The 13,795-nt window shown below is 43.3% G+C and overlaps 1 protein-coding gene across 2 annotated transcripts in view; it reads right to left on the bottom strand.

The window, feature by feature from the left end:
* Positions 1-13,795, bottom strand: part of RPA1 (replication protein A1) — a 45,440-nt gene that overhangs the window by 20,826 nt on the left and 10,819 nt on the right. For both annotated transcript variants that reach the window (XM_005298280.4, XM_024105971.3), the window contains exons 6-10: positions 5,327-5,416; positions 3,303-3,435; positions 2,328-2,430; positions 1,016-1,084; positions 677-869 (exon numbers count right to left, since the gene is read on the bottom strand). In XM_005298280.4, coding sequence (XP_005298337.1) covers positions 677-869; positions 1,016-1,084; positions 2,328-2,430; positions 3,303-3,435; positions 5,327-5,416 — 588 coding nt within the window. The remainder of the gene's footprint in view (positions 1-676; positions 870-1,015; positions 1,085-2,327; positions 2,431-3,302; positions 3,436-5,326; positions 5,417-13,795) is intronic.

The following is a 13,795-nucleotide window of genomic DNA, read 5'->3' as shown; positions in this document are numbered from 1 at the left end:
AGAAATCACACATAGGTAGCATCAGATTACATTGTGAGATTCTAAATCACTATTAAAATTCTAAAAGTCTAAAACCTGGGAACCCTGTATATTAAAGTAGAAAGGCTGTTAGTGAAAGAAAAATCCATTCCATCTTTGCAATACTATTTTGTTCATGAATTTAGCGTTCATGAAAGTAAAGGACTCACCGTACCAAGTAGATTAAGACTTTGTGCAATCTTCTCTCCTACCACTTTATAAAATGGACTTCATTCTCACCTTGCAGCACCACTTTCTGTTCCAGTACGAGGCTCTCTTGGGCAAGGGATTGTAAAGTGGCTATTATGCAGACAAGCATCTGCTAGAAACTATCATGAGGACACCAAAGTCATTTTCATTTGGCAACCCAAACATGTTTGGACATTTTAGAAGTGATAAACTCGTGCAACATGTTCTCTAATCTCTATATTGCTTTGAACTTGGACATCCATCTCTAAAGCTCCTAGTAGCGAGACGAGCAAAAGTAACTACCTCAGGCGTTTCTAGGGGATACCTACCACTGCAGTACCTGAGTGTCAATTCTAACAGAGAACATATCAATCGCATAGCACTATAGGTTTCTTCATCTGCTCAAGTATTTGGTACAAGAAGACTAATTTTAAGCCTCATGGCTCCCCATCTTGCGATACGGACTCACCGACAATTGAGTCTTTGCATGTGTTCTCCAAGTCAGAGATGGGCACAAACTCAAACTGAACCGAAGGAAGGTGCTGAGCATCCTCACAGGGTACAACAGAAGTCTCATTATGGAATGTGATCTCATAGTCATTTTTCACAGCTGTGTACTGCTTGTTAGCCGTCTTCAGATGGCCTTTGGTGAAGTAATACACCTACAGGAGAAGGAGAAGTGATGAAACATAGGATACACCTGCACTGAAATGCTGCAAATGGCTTACATTCACATTAAACAACCCTATATACTCTATGAACACTTCTCTTTGGCTCGTATCTGTTTATAAAATAAATAATACTGTACCTTGTTCAATTCAATGAGGGGAAAGAACTTGTCCACTTGATCATTGAAAGCAGTAGCTCTAATTTCACCCTGCAGGAAAATGCAAAAGCCAGTTAGAACTAAAATTCAGCACACAAAATCTTTCCAATATAAAAGTGGCACCATTTCTACAGATGTGGAATGCTCTGTAGGGGTCGCTCCAGGCACGGAAGAAACAACCACATTTTCCATACATATTTAGCTATAACTAGGATGATAAATCCTTTGTTTGACCATCTGATTTCATCTCCATGTTTTAACAACCCCATATAAGAAACTCCAGAAAGAATGAGATGTAGTGGTGAGTGCAGTATGTCATCACGTTGTAGTAAAGAAGTGTGGCTCTGAACAGATATGCCTGAACCTTGCATTAATTGTGTCATTTTACAGATTAGGCAATACATCATTTTAGATATAGCATTTAGCTTCACAAATTAGAGGATGACATCACATCTGATCAGTACAGCAATGTGTGTTGTGACAAGCTCTTCCCTGAGTGACAATTAATGGCAGAGCTAGAATTCCACTAGTTAAGATATTTATGCAATAGAAATATTAAAAATTAAAATAAAATCTGTCAGTCAAAATGCTGACAGCATACAGAGGTGAAATAAAAGGCTGATGAAGATGTGTCCAATTATGAACCACACATTTGGTACTAAAAATAATCTCATACAAACAAACAAGCTGCTGTGTAACAAAATAGTTTAATCAAGAGATTTGGGTAACAAGCCTCAAGAGCAGACTTAGATCCACCAGACTTCACTCCTCAAAACAAACCTGAAATGGAAGTTCCCTGTATTACATTTTTATACATTCTGATTTCCCAATTAAAATGAGTTTCTATTTCAAAATGCTCTTTTAAATTCCGTGTCTTATTCCTTGTATTATGTATGTAAAGTCCTAGCAATAGCAATGGGATTCATCTGCCAAACTAATGGGGAGTGCCACAAACCAGAGATATTATCTGTCTGCGTAGATACCAGATTCTGATGCCACCACCATTTTTGGCCACATACCACATGTTAGACCGGGTTAACAAAAGAGGCAAACAACTGTATTTAGGGTCTCATTTTACACAGCTGTAAAGACTCTGAGCAAATGAATGTGGGACTATCAAGTACATTAACACCTCAGAGAATGCAATTCTCTATAACAAATCTACCAACTATTTCCTTTGTTCTTCCTTCTCTCATTTACATAAAAGACATCTCAAGAACTCCTCTGCTCCTATCTAGGTACTTCTATGGCTCCCATCACTGTAGTATCTTGGATCCCCCACCACAGAACTTACACTTTCATCAACCAGCTCTATAGAGAACAGCTTTCCTTCACCACGGGAGTTGCTCCATGTGCGAACCTGGCCTTTTTGGGTAACACGAGCACAAATGGTCCATCTGGAAACAAGACAGTAAGAATTAGTACTCCAATGTCCTTTTTTAGAATGGAGTGGAGTCTTACAAATTTCACAGACTTTAAGTTCTTAAGATGTTAATTCAGAACCTAGGATTCTCCACTGTATCTCAGTGAGTCTACTTGTCTGTGTAAAGGGTATACTATCTATGCCATTAAAACAGAAATTATAGAGAAGCAACAACATTTAAGAAAACAAAGTCACTTTTAAGGCATATAGCGTGATAAAGTACTAAACAATTCTCCTAGAATCAACCCTCTAATCCTTCACGCTTCTATATTAAGCATTCTTGGTACAACAATATACCTGTACTGAAAGACCATATATTAGAACCTCACAGGAGTCCAATTTTCAGGTTCAAACAGTTGATAAAATATGGGGTAGAGTGCATCAGTTTGTATAGTTTAACTACTGATGTTCCCAAAATACTTATATCCATATTCTCTTAAAACAGGACATCATTTCTCCTGAAGCCAGGACGAATAAGTTTATGGCAGAGCAGATCAATAGGCTACCAAAAGGAAACCTCTGGTAGAACATGTCAATTGATTTTCAGGCAATATACCATAGTAACAGGTCAAGGTGTTAGCAGAGCAAACAGACTCTGGAACCAACTTTACAAGGTGATCCAGAGCCTAATCTCAGACTATCAGAGTTCCTAGCACATGGGGTAATCAAAAAAATACCGTTAGTACCAGCTGTGTTGAGGTAACTGACACTGTATCCAAGAGAAATTAAAGAATTTTTGGCAGACTTAAAAGACTGATGTTTCTTCTGAGCAAGCAGAAATTTACTCTGAGCATCATTCCTTCATGCATGCATTATTCTTTGAACCTGGCTGGTAGAGTAACTCACTTGGATTGGTATGGGTTCAGACTGGCAATTGGTACCACTTTGGACTGTGATCCACCAGGGGTGCTCAAGAAGCTAGTACCACCTGCTTTACCAAACTGCTTTGAGGGACCAAGGTACTTAGTAGTAGTGGGGCCTAAAAAAAACAAGCATAAATTCAGTTATATAGAACTCAAACAAAATTATCTTGCACTTTTATTTTCTATGTATAGACAAAGATTAATTTCAAGTGGCAGTGCCAAGCCAGGCACCACTCACTTAATCTGCAACAGAAGTTCTCACTAGGCTACAGGAAGATGATGCACATAAGCAAGTAGAAAATAAATAAATTAAATTAAATAAATTAATGGAGATATCCTATCTCATAGAACTGGAAGGGACCTCAAAAGGTCATTGAGTCCAGCCCCCTGCCTTCACTAGCAGGACCAAGTACTGATTTTGCCCCAGATCCCTAAGTGGCCCTCTCAAGGATTGAACTCACAACCCTGGGTTTAGCAGGCCAATGCTGAAACCACAGAGCCATCCCTCCCCCTGTAGGAATGCATGTAGGCATTTATAAGGCTCCAGTCACCAGGGTACAGAAGCACAGAACAGTATGTTTTTAAAGAAGTTATTCACTGTTTTAAAGCACTTCTACTCTTGAGTCACAAACAAGTCTGTCACTGCAAACTGTTTCAGAAGAGAAATGCTTCAGTCTTTTATGACTATTAAACAGTAAATGAACTAAGAATGGCAGCTCTGGGCAAGTCTCCAAGGATGTTCAGTTAGAATCATCAGCTAAGTGTCCACAGATTAATCAGCAAGGACAAACCAGCACCAATAAGATATGGCAAGTTTAGCTACAGTCCTGCATCTCCCTGGAGAACTCAAACACACAGTTACTAAGCCTATTTATGCTCCTATAAATGTAAAATAAACAAATACGTTTAAGTAAGGTAAGGGGTAAAGAAAGGTAGGAGTCATTTTCACTTTTGTCTTAGTAAGCAGGCTTCAAAATTCTCGTATCTATTTCAAAATGCTTCTCAAACAGTGCAATTTGGCCAAAAAAGTCTAAGACAGGTCCCAAATCTTACTCATAACTCAGACTTGGATTAAAACCTTTTTGCTTGAAAAATAAATCTGCAGCTAGACAGACAACTTATATGCCAATTTAAAGCCCTCACCAAAAACTAGTATTTATAGAGGCAGTTTAAATTTAATCTCATCCCTATAACACCTAACCATTCTGCTTCAATGGCTTAGCACGGACATACCCTTTCAATCAGTTTGGAACTACAATCTGTTTAGTTGTCTAGAGGGCACAATGTAGTTTCAACTAAGGGCACGTCCTCACTAGCAATGTTAAAGCACAGCCGTGGCAGTGCTTTAACGTGCCTGTGTAGTCACGGCAGCACGAGGGGGTGGTGCCGTGACTCCACGAGGGGAACAGCTCCCAGCGCTGGTGCACTGTCTACACTGCCACTTTACAGCGCTGAAACTTCAGCGCTCTGGGGGGTGGGGGGGGTGGGGGGAGGTGTCACACCCCTGCATGAGAAAGTTGCAGCACTATAAAGTAGCAGTGTAGACGAGGCCTAAACCAAAAGCCATCAATCAGGAAGAATGTGCAACATATGCCACTTCCCAAATGAGGTCCAGAATTTTTACCAAATTTCTTTCATGTGTTTTAAGATGGACTCCTCATTCTTCCCACAGAAAAGGGTTCAAATATTTTAAAGGCAGTAGTCCCTTTTCACTGTAGAAACAGATTCCAAAGATTCTAGGACAGCATTCTCTCAGGGACAGTAAGTGAATGAAGAGTCATTTACTGTTTGTCTGTTGCTATATACTTTTAATTTCCTGGTTTAGAACAACTTCTTGCCCTCTCTTTTCTAGGCACTTTGAAGTGGTGCCCTGAAGCTGCCTCCATTCTCTGCTCTTATAGGATTCTCTAGTTGGGTTGACTTTCCAGTCCTAAACAAATTCAGACTCATAATTCAATTCAGTATTGCGAGCTAATAGTTAAACATGCTGAATGAGAAGTGTCTTACCTACTGCTGAATTTCCATTCTGCTGCTGTGGTTTGCTGTGTGTTGGGCTGGCTGCTGGAGCTGAGGAACGTTGCTGCTGGTGCCCCTGTCCTGTTAATCAGAGGAGAAAAGACTACTTATAGTGCAATGGACTGGACATCAGAGTAATGAAAACTGCCTTCGGGTGCCTTTTTGAGAGGTAACCTTGTTTTCACAAGAGCCCCATAGCACATAACACCCTTTGACATTCAAATGTGTTACAAGACAATAGCAAGACACCCTGAGGCTATGTCTACACTATGGGCACTAGAGCAGCACCGCTATGGTGCCATAGATATGCCGCTGTAGTGCAGGTGCGTCCTACAGCAATGGCAGGGGTTTTTCCCATCACTATAGAAACTCCAAAATCCCAAGCCATGGTAGCTAGGTCGACGGAAGCATTATTCCATCAACCGAGCTGCACTCATCTTAGAGGTTAACATCACCATAGCTATGCTGTTCAGGGGGTGTGAACTTTTTCCCATACCCCTGAGCACCATGGCTATATTGACCTGAGAAATGCCACAGCACATATGGATCTCAACCAGATCTCTCACAGCAACTGCTTTATGGGGACCCAAGTAATTAAAACTGCCTTTAGGATGCCTGTCACAGGGGCTGGCCCTCTGTGGAGTCAGGCACCCAGCCTCCCTATGACAGGCTCCACTGAAAAGAATGAGCTATGATCTACCTATGGATGGTTAATTGGATAAACAGCTGGGCAGCAGTTAATTACCATATATACTTGCTCATTAGCCCATTTGTTTATAAGCCGACCCCCCGAGATGGTTAGGTAAAAATAGCAAAATAGCAAAAAATATGACCCTTTCATAAGCCGACCCTGTATTTCAGGGGTTGGCAAACTTTGGCTCCCAGCCCGTCAGCAGGTCGGGACGTTTTGTTTACCTGGAGCGTTCACAGACACAGAGCCCCTCAACTCCCAGTGGCTGCGGTTTGCCGTAACCAAAAAGATTCGGCTTATGAACGGGTATATAAGGAACACCTGGGCTTCGGCTTATGGGCCTCAGGCAGGAGCCCAGAACCGAGAGGATGCTCCTCGGGGAGCTCGATAGGAAAGCTACTCTCAGTGGTGTGTTCCTGGAGAGCAGAAGCTCCCAGAGAGAGGAACCAGCCACAGAACACAAATTCCAGAGGAGAAAGTCTACAAAGCTCTTCAGGCAGGAAGGCATGGGAGAAACCCTGAGTTAGCACGGGAAAGACTGCACAGCTCCTGGCAGAAGAGAAGCCCTGGGTCTTAAAGCAGGTGGTGGCTTGTTTACATAGCATGTTTGGTGGTTGATTAAATAAACTAGATCCCTGGAGGGGCACTGTTCACTGTATGCAAGCATCTGAACTTAGGGAAAGCTCACTAAGGGAAAATGAGGCAGCGACATACCCATGGTGTCACAATGGGATGTAATCTTGTTTTCACAAGAGCCCCATGGCATAGAATACCCACTAACATTCAAATGTGTTACAAGACAACAGCAAACCATCCTGAGAAGAGCCATAGCATATGGTGATCTCAACCAGATCTCTTTTCACAAGCAACCACTTTCTATTACTACTTAGAAAGAATTCAGGGTTGACAATTATTTAAAGGGATACTATTAAAGAATTTCTCAAAACTGGGTGACTGGGCAACAAAATGGCAGATGAAATTTAATATTAATAAATTCAAAGTAATGCACACTGGAAAGCATAATCCCAACTATAAATATAAAATAGGTTAACCAGATAGCAAGTGTGAAAAATCGGGACGGGGTGGGGAGTAATAGGTGCCTATATAAAACAAAGCCCCAAATATCAGGGCTATCCCTAATCTGGTCATATATAAAATGATGAGGTCAAAATTAACTGTTACCACACAAGAAAGAGATCCTGGAGTCATTGTTGTCTCTGAAAACATCCACTCAATGTGCAGCGGAGGTCAAAAAAGCAAACCAGAATACTGAGAATAATTAAGGAAAGGATAGATAATAGGACAGAAAATATCATGTTGCCTCTATATAAATCCATGGTACACCCACATCTTGAATACTGTGTGCAGATGTGGTTGCCCCATCTCACAAAAGATATACTGGAATTGGAAAAGGTTCAGAAAAGGGCAACAAAAATGATTAGGGGTATGGAACGGCTTCCGTATGAGGAGAGATTAATAAGACTGGGACTTTTCAGCTTGGAAAAGAGACGGCTAAAGGGAGATATGATTGAAGTCTATAAAATCATGACTGGTGTAGAGAAAGTAGATAAGGAAGTGTTGTTTACTTCTCATAACACAAGAACTAGGAGTCACCAAATGAAATTAATAGGCAGCAGGTTTAAAACAAATAAAAGGAAGTATTTCTTCAGACAACGCACAGTCAACCTGTGGAACACTTTGCCAGGGGATGTTGTGAAGGCCAAGACCATAACAGGGTTCAAAAAAGAACTAGATAAGTTCATGGAGGATAGGTCCATCAATGGCTATTAGCAAGGATGGGCAGGAATGGTGTCCCTAGCCTCTGTTTGCCAGAAGCTGGGAATGAGTGACAGGGGATGGATCACTTGATGATGACCTGTTCTGTTCATTCCCTCTGGGGCACCTGGCACTGGCCACTGTCGGAAGACAGGCTACTGGGCTAGATGGACCTTTGGTCTGACCCAGTGTGGCCGTTCTTACGTTCTTAAGCTTCTGACAGCTTTCAGCAGTAGGATCTGCACCACTGCACAACGTCAGAGCTAAAATATAACAATTTAATAAAACTCCTTAAAATGCAGAGAAAAGGGTGCTGTGTGAAGGTAAATCGAGACTCAACACTAACCATAAAGAAACCTATGAGATACACCTTAGTGTCTCCATATTTTCTAAATTAAAAAATATGGAAACACTAAATGAAGGATGATGGGCTCCACATTATAGCAACCACCACAATAAAGTCTGAATACATTGCTGACCAACTTGAGCCACAGTACTGGGATTCACAGGAAGTCAGGTGGATCATCACAGCCTCTGACCACCTTGGAGAGGGTTGTCAGTATATTGACAACGGCCACTTGGGAGCACCCTAAAAAAGGGACTGACTCTTCATTACAGAAAACTAGTCTATGTACGTGTCTTAACTGCAAAAAAAGTGTGTTCGTTCAATTTAAAACAACAGTGAAAACACTGCAACTTGGCTTTTAACTCAGGTTAGTAGCTTGAAGTTCAACTCCAGACTCCCCAATAGGCTTAACAGTTAGGGTGGGTTAACAGTAAAACTAACACTTACCGGTTATCCGTTTAATTTTTTACATCCTTAGTCCACACTATGAAAAAATTTGAGAATCTCTAATCTGCAGAATGTATCAGTGCTTTGGCCTTGCTCCTGAACCTTTAACACTGCTCTGACAACAGACCAAATGCCAACAGCTTTAGTGATCTGACTAGCTGTAAATTCAAATAAGAAACACAAACGGCAAAAATCCTCCAGTAATTTTAACAATGCAAGAACTGCTCAGTCTGTGTTGATTTCTGTTCCTATTACAATCACTTTTATGTAAATTTAAAACCTAAGCCAGACTACTACAGAAAATAATTTCAAAACTTGCACATTCAGAATAATCTGCAACTGAAAATGCATCTGAGAAATATTTGAAATGACAAGCTGCTTCTAAGCAACAGTAAAGAATAATGACAACTCTGAAACAGACACCTAGCTAACAAGAAATATACTATTGCATCAGACAAGCAATTGGAAAGAAAATCACACATGCACATAAAACAGTCTGTTCAGTAAATTTTCAGAAGACACTAGTCTAGAGCTACGGTTAACCACAACATTTAAAATTGGGATTAACTTCATGGCTGTCACAAGAACAAGCTCTTGTTGTTTAGTGCATGCATTTCTCCCCCAAAAGTAACAATGGAAGTAACAGTGATCGAAAAAGATGGTTCTACACAGCAGCATTAAGTAGGATTTCTGCTCCAATTTTTCAGTTAGATTTCTGGTCCGCCTGGCAGTTTACCAGTCAGTGTTGTCAGTCCTGCTACTCTACCACACCCAAGTCTGTTCTTTTCCCAAATCAGAAGGTGGAGACAGCAACAATGAAAATGGATTATATTGTTACCTGACAGGTTTCAGAGTGGTAGCCATGTTAGTCTGTATCAGCAAAAAGAATGAGGAGTACTTGTGGCACCTTATAGGCTAACAAATTTATTTGGGCATAAGCTTTCGTGGGCTAAAACCCACTTCATCGGATGCATGCAGTGGAAAATACAGTAGGAAGATATATACACAGAGAACTTGAACAAATGGGTGTTGCCATACCAATTTTAAGGAGACTAATCAATTAAGGTGGGCTATAATCAGCAGGAGAGAAAAAACTTTTGTAGTGATAATCAGGATGGCCCATTTCAAACAGTTGACAAGAAGGTGTAGCAGTAGGGGAAAAATTAGCATGGGGAAATAGTTTTTACTTTGTGTAATGACCCATCCACTCCCCGTCTTTATTCAAGCCTAATTTAATGGTGTCCAGTTTGCAAATGAATTCCAATTCTGCAGTTTCTCATTACTACTACTACTACTACTACTGCAGAATTGGAATTCATTTGCAAACTGGACACCATTAAATTAGGCTTGAATAGACTGGGAGTGGATGGGTCATGCATCTGAAGAAGTGAGGTTTTTTACCCACGAAAGCTTATGCCCAAATAAATCTGTTAGTCTTTAAGGTGCCACTGGACTCCTTGCTGTTTTTGTGGATACAGACTAACATGGCTATCCCCTGATACTTGACATATTTCTTAACATGTGGTGCCCAGAACTGGACACAGTACTCTAAAGGCCTCACCATTGCTGAGCAGAGTGGGACAATTACCTCCCGTGTCTTACACACAACACTCCTATTAATATACCACAGAATGTTATTAGCCCTTTTTCACAACTGCATCACATTGTTGACTCATTCAATTTGTGATCCACTATACCCCCAGATCCTTTTCAGCAGTACTACCAGATAGCCAGTTATTTCCCCATTTTGTAGTTGTGCATTTAGTTTTTTCTTCCTAAGGGCATGGCTACACTTGCAGATATAGAGCGCTTTGAGTTAAACCAGCCTTCGTAGATCACAGTAGGGAAAGCGCTGTAGTCTGTCCACACTGACAGCTGACAGCGCACTGGCGTGGCCACATTAGCAGCTCTTGCAACAACCAGAGAGCAGTGCATTGTGGTAGCTATCCCAGCATGCAAGTGGCTGCAATGCGCTTTTCAAATAGGGGTGGGTGGGGTGGAGTATGACAGGGAGTGTGTTGTGTGTATGTGGGGGGAAGAAAGTGGGTTTTGGGGGGGCTGAGAGCATGTCAGCATGCTGTCTTATAAGTTCAGACAGCAGCAGACCTCCCCCTCCTCCCCCAGCCTCTCTCTCTCTCTCTCACACACACATAGCATTCCACAGTAATGGTTGCTTTGTGTATGTCTACACTACGAAATTTGGTTGATTTTATAGACGTCGATTTTTAGAAATCAATTTTATACAGTCGATTGCGTATGACCACACTAAGCGCATTAAGTCGGCGGAGTGCGTCCTCACTACCGTGGCTAGCACTGACTTACAGAGCGGTGCACTGTGGGTAGCTATCCCACAGTTCCCGCAGCCCATTGGAATTCTGGGTTAAGCTCCCAATGCCTGATGGGGCAAAAACATTGTCACGGGTGGTTTTGGGTACATGTCGTCAGTCGCCCCTCCCTCCGTGAAAGCAATGTCAGACAATCGTTTCGCGCCTTTTTTCCATGCGGATGCCATACCAGAGCAAGCATGGAGCCCGCTCAGCTCAGCGTCACCACTGCTGTTGTGTCCTGGGTGCTGCTGTCAGCAGACGGTGCAGTAGGACTGCTAACCGTCGTCATCCACCGCTTCCGCTGCAACTCTGCTCTTCTGCAGACACCATACTACGGCAAGCATGGAGCCTGCTCAGCTCACCATCACCGCTGCTGTTGTGAGCATTGTAAACATCTCGCACATTGTCCTGGAGTATATGCAGAACCGGGTTAAGAGATGCTAGCACAAGGAGGATTTTGATGAGGACAATGGACACAGACGTTCCTGAAAGCACGGACTGTGACAATTGGAACATCATGGCAGCAGTGGAGCTGGTTGATACAGTGGAACGCCAATTCTGGGCCAGGCAAACAAGCACAGACTGGTGGGACTGCATAGTGTTGCAGGTATGGGATGATTCACAGTGGTTGCGAAACTTTTGCATGCTAAGGCCACTTTCCTGGAACTCTGTGAGTTGCTTTCCCCCACCCTGAAGCGCAGGAATACCAAGATGAGAGCTGCCCTGACAGTTGAGAAGCGAGTGGCGATAGCCCTGTGGAAGCTTGCAACGCCTGACTGCTACTGGTCAGTCTGGAATCAATTTGGAGTGGGCAAGTCTACTCTGGGGGCTGCTGTGATCCAAGTAGCCAATGCAATCATTGGCGTTCTGTTATCAAGGGTAGTGACTCTGGGAAATGTGCAGGTCATAGTGGATGGCTTTGCTGCAATGGGGTTCCCTAACTGTGGTGAGGCGATAGACGGAACGCATATCCCCATCTTGGCACTGGACCACCTTGCCAACAAGTACATAAACTGCAAGGAGTACTTCTCAATGATGCTGCAAGCACTGGTGGATCACAAGGGACGTTTCACCGACATCAATGTGGGATGGCCAGGAAAGGTGCATGACGCTCACATATTCAGGAACTCCAGGCTGTTCGAGCAGCTGCAAGAAGGGACTTATTTCCCAGACCACAAAATTACCGTTGGGGATGTTGAAATGCCAATAGTTATCCTTGGGGGTCCCAACCTACCCCTTGCTCCCATGGCTCATGAAGCCTTACACAGGCAGCCTGGACAGTAGTAAGGAGCAGTTCCACTATAGGATGAGCAAGTGCAGAATGGTGGTAGAATGTGCCTTTGGACGTTTAAAAGCACGCTGGTGCTGTTTGCTGACTAGGTCAGACCTCAGCGCAACCAACATTCCCATTGTTATTGCTGCTTGCTGTGTGCTCCATATCTGAGAGAGTAAGGGGGAAACGTTTATGGCGGGGTGGGAGGTTGAGGCAAATCACCTGGCGTCCGATTTTGAGCAGCCGGACACCAGGACGATTAGAAGAGCACAGCTAGGCGCGCTGCACATCAGAGCGGCTTTGAAAACCAGTTTCATGACTAGCCAGGCTTTGGTGTGACAGTTGTGTGTCTTTCTCCTTGATGCAAACCCGCCCTCTTTGTTGATTTTAATTCCCTGTAAGCCAACCACCCTCCCCCCTTCTAAATAAAGTAGCTATTGTTTTGAAACCATGCATTCTTTCTTTATTAATTTTTTTTTAAAAATTAGATAACGGACAAGGTAGCCCGGGTGGGGTGGGGGAGGAGGGAAGGACAAGGCCACATTATTGTAGCCATGCTAAAAATCAAACAAACTGCTTGAATGACAGTCTTCTGTTGCTTGGGCCATCCTCTGGAGTGGAGTAGCTGGGTGCCCGGAGCCTCCCCCTGAGTTCTTGGGCATCTGGGTGAGGAGGCTATGGAACATGGGGAGGAGGGCTGGCGGTTATACAGTGGATGCTGTAGGGGTCTGTGCTCTTGTTGGCTTTCCTGCAGCTCCAACACACGTTTCATCATGTCTGTTTGCTGCCACAACAGACGCTTCAGCATGTCCATTTGCCCCCACCACGTGGCTATTCTTTGGGATGATCCCTTTTAGCCAAGCGTAAACAGCCCAGCATGAACAGGGTCCCTTTACTGTTCCCTTACAAAAATTTCCCTATTTCAACCAGGTGACCATGAACACTATTGCTTTTGAACCCTTTATTGTAGTTACAAATGTGCACTCACCAGAGGTGCCTTCTCCGGCTTTAGGGTCGGGGATCCCGCCTTGGGAGGGTATTGGCTCCAGGGTGATGAAAAGTTCCTGGCTGCCGGGGAGAACAGATTCACTGCTTGCCTGAAGCGCATTCTCCTCCTCCTCATCCACAAAATCCTCCTCCATATTTCGTGAGACTCCCTGCCTTGCAGGTGTCCACGGACAGTGGTGGGATAGTAGTAGGGTCCCCCCCTAGAATGGCATGCAGCTGTTCATAGAAGCGGCATGCCTGGGGCTCTGACCCGGAGCAACCGTTTGCCTTCTTTGTCTTTTGGTAGGCTTGCCTGAGCTCCTTAACTTTCACGCGGCACTGCTGTGTGTCCTTGGTGTAGTCTCTGTCAAACATGCCCTGTGAGATTTTGGCAAATAGATCAGCATTTCTTCTTTTAGATCAGAGTTCTGCCTGCACAGATTCTTCTCCCCATACAGCAATCAGATCCAGTGTCTCCCTTTCGGTCCATGCTGGAGCTCGTTTGTGATTCTGGGACTGCATGGTCATCTGTGCTGCTGAGCTCGCCATGCTGACCAAACAGGAAATGAAATTCAAAAGTTCCCAGGGCTTTTCCTGTGTACCTGACTAGTGC

This window comes from Chrysemys picta, chromosome 19, assembly GCF_011386835.1.
Source record: "Chrysemys picta bellii isolate R12L10 chromosome 19, ASM1138683v2, whole genome shotgun sequence".
Classification (NCBI taxonomy): Eukaryota; Metazoa; Chordata; order Testudines; family Emydidae; genus Chrysemys; species Chrysemys picta.
This window is presented reverse-complemented; position numbering and strand designations above follow the sequence as displayed.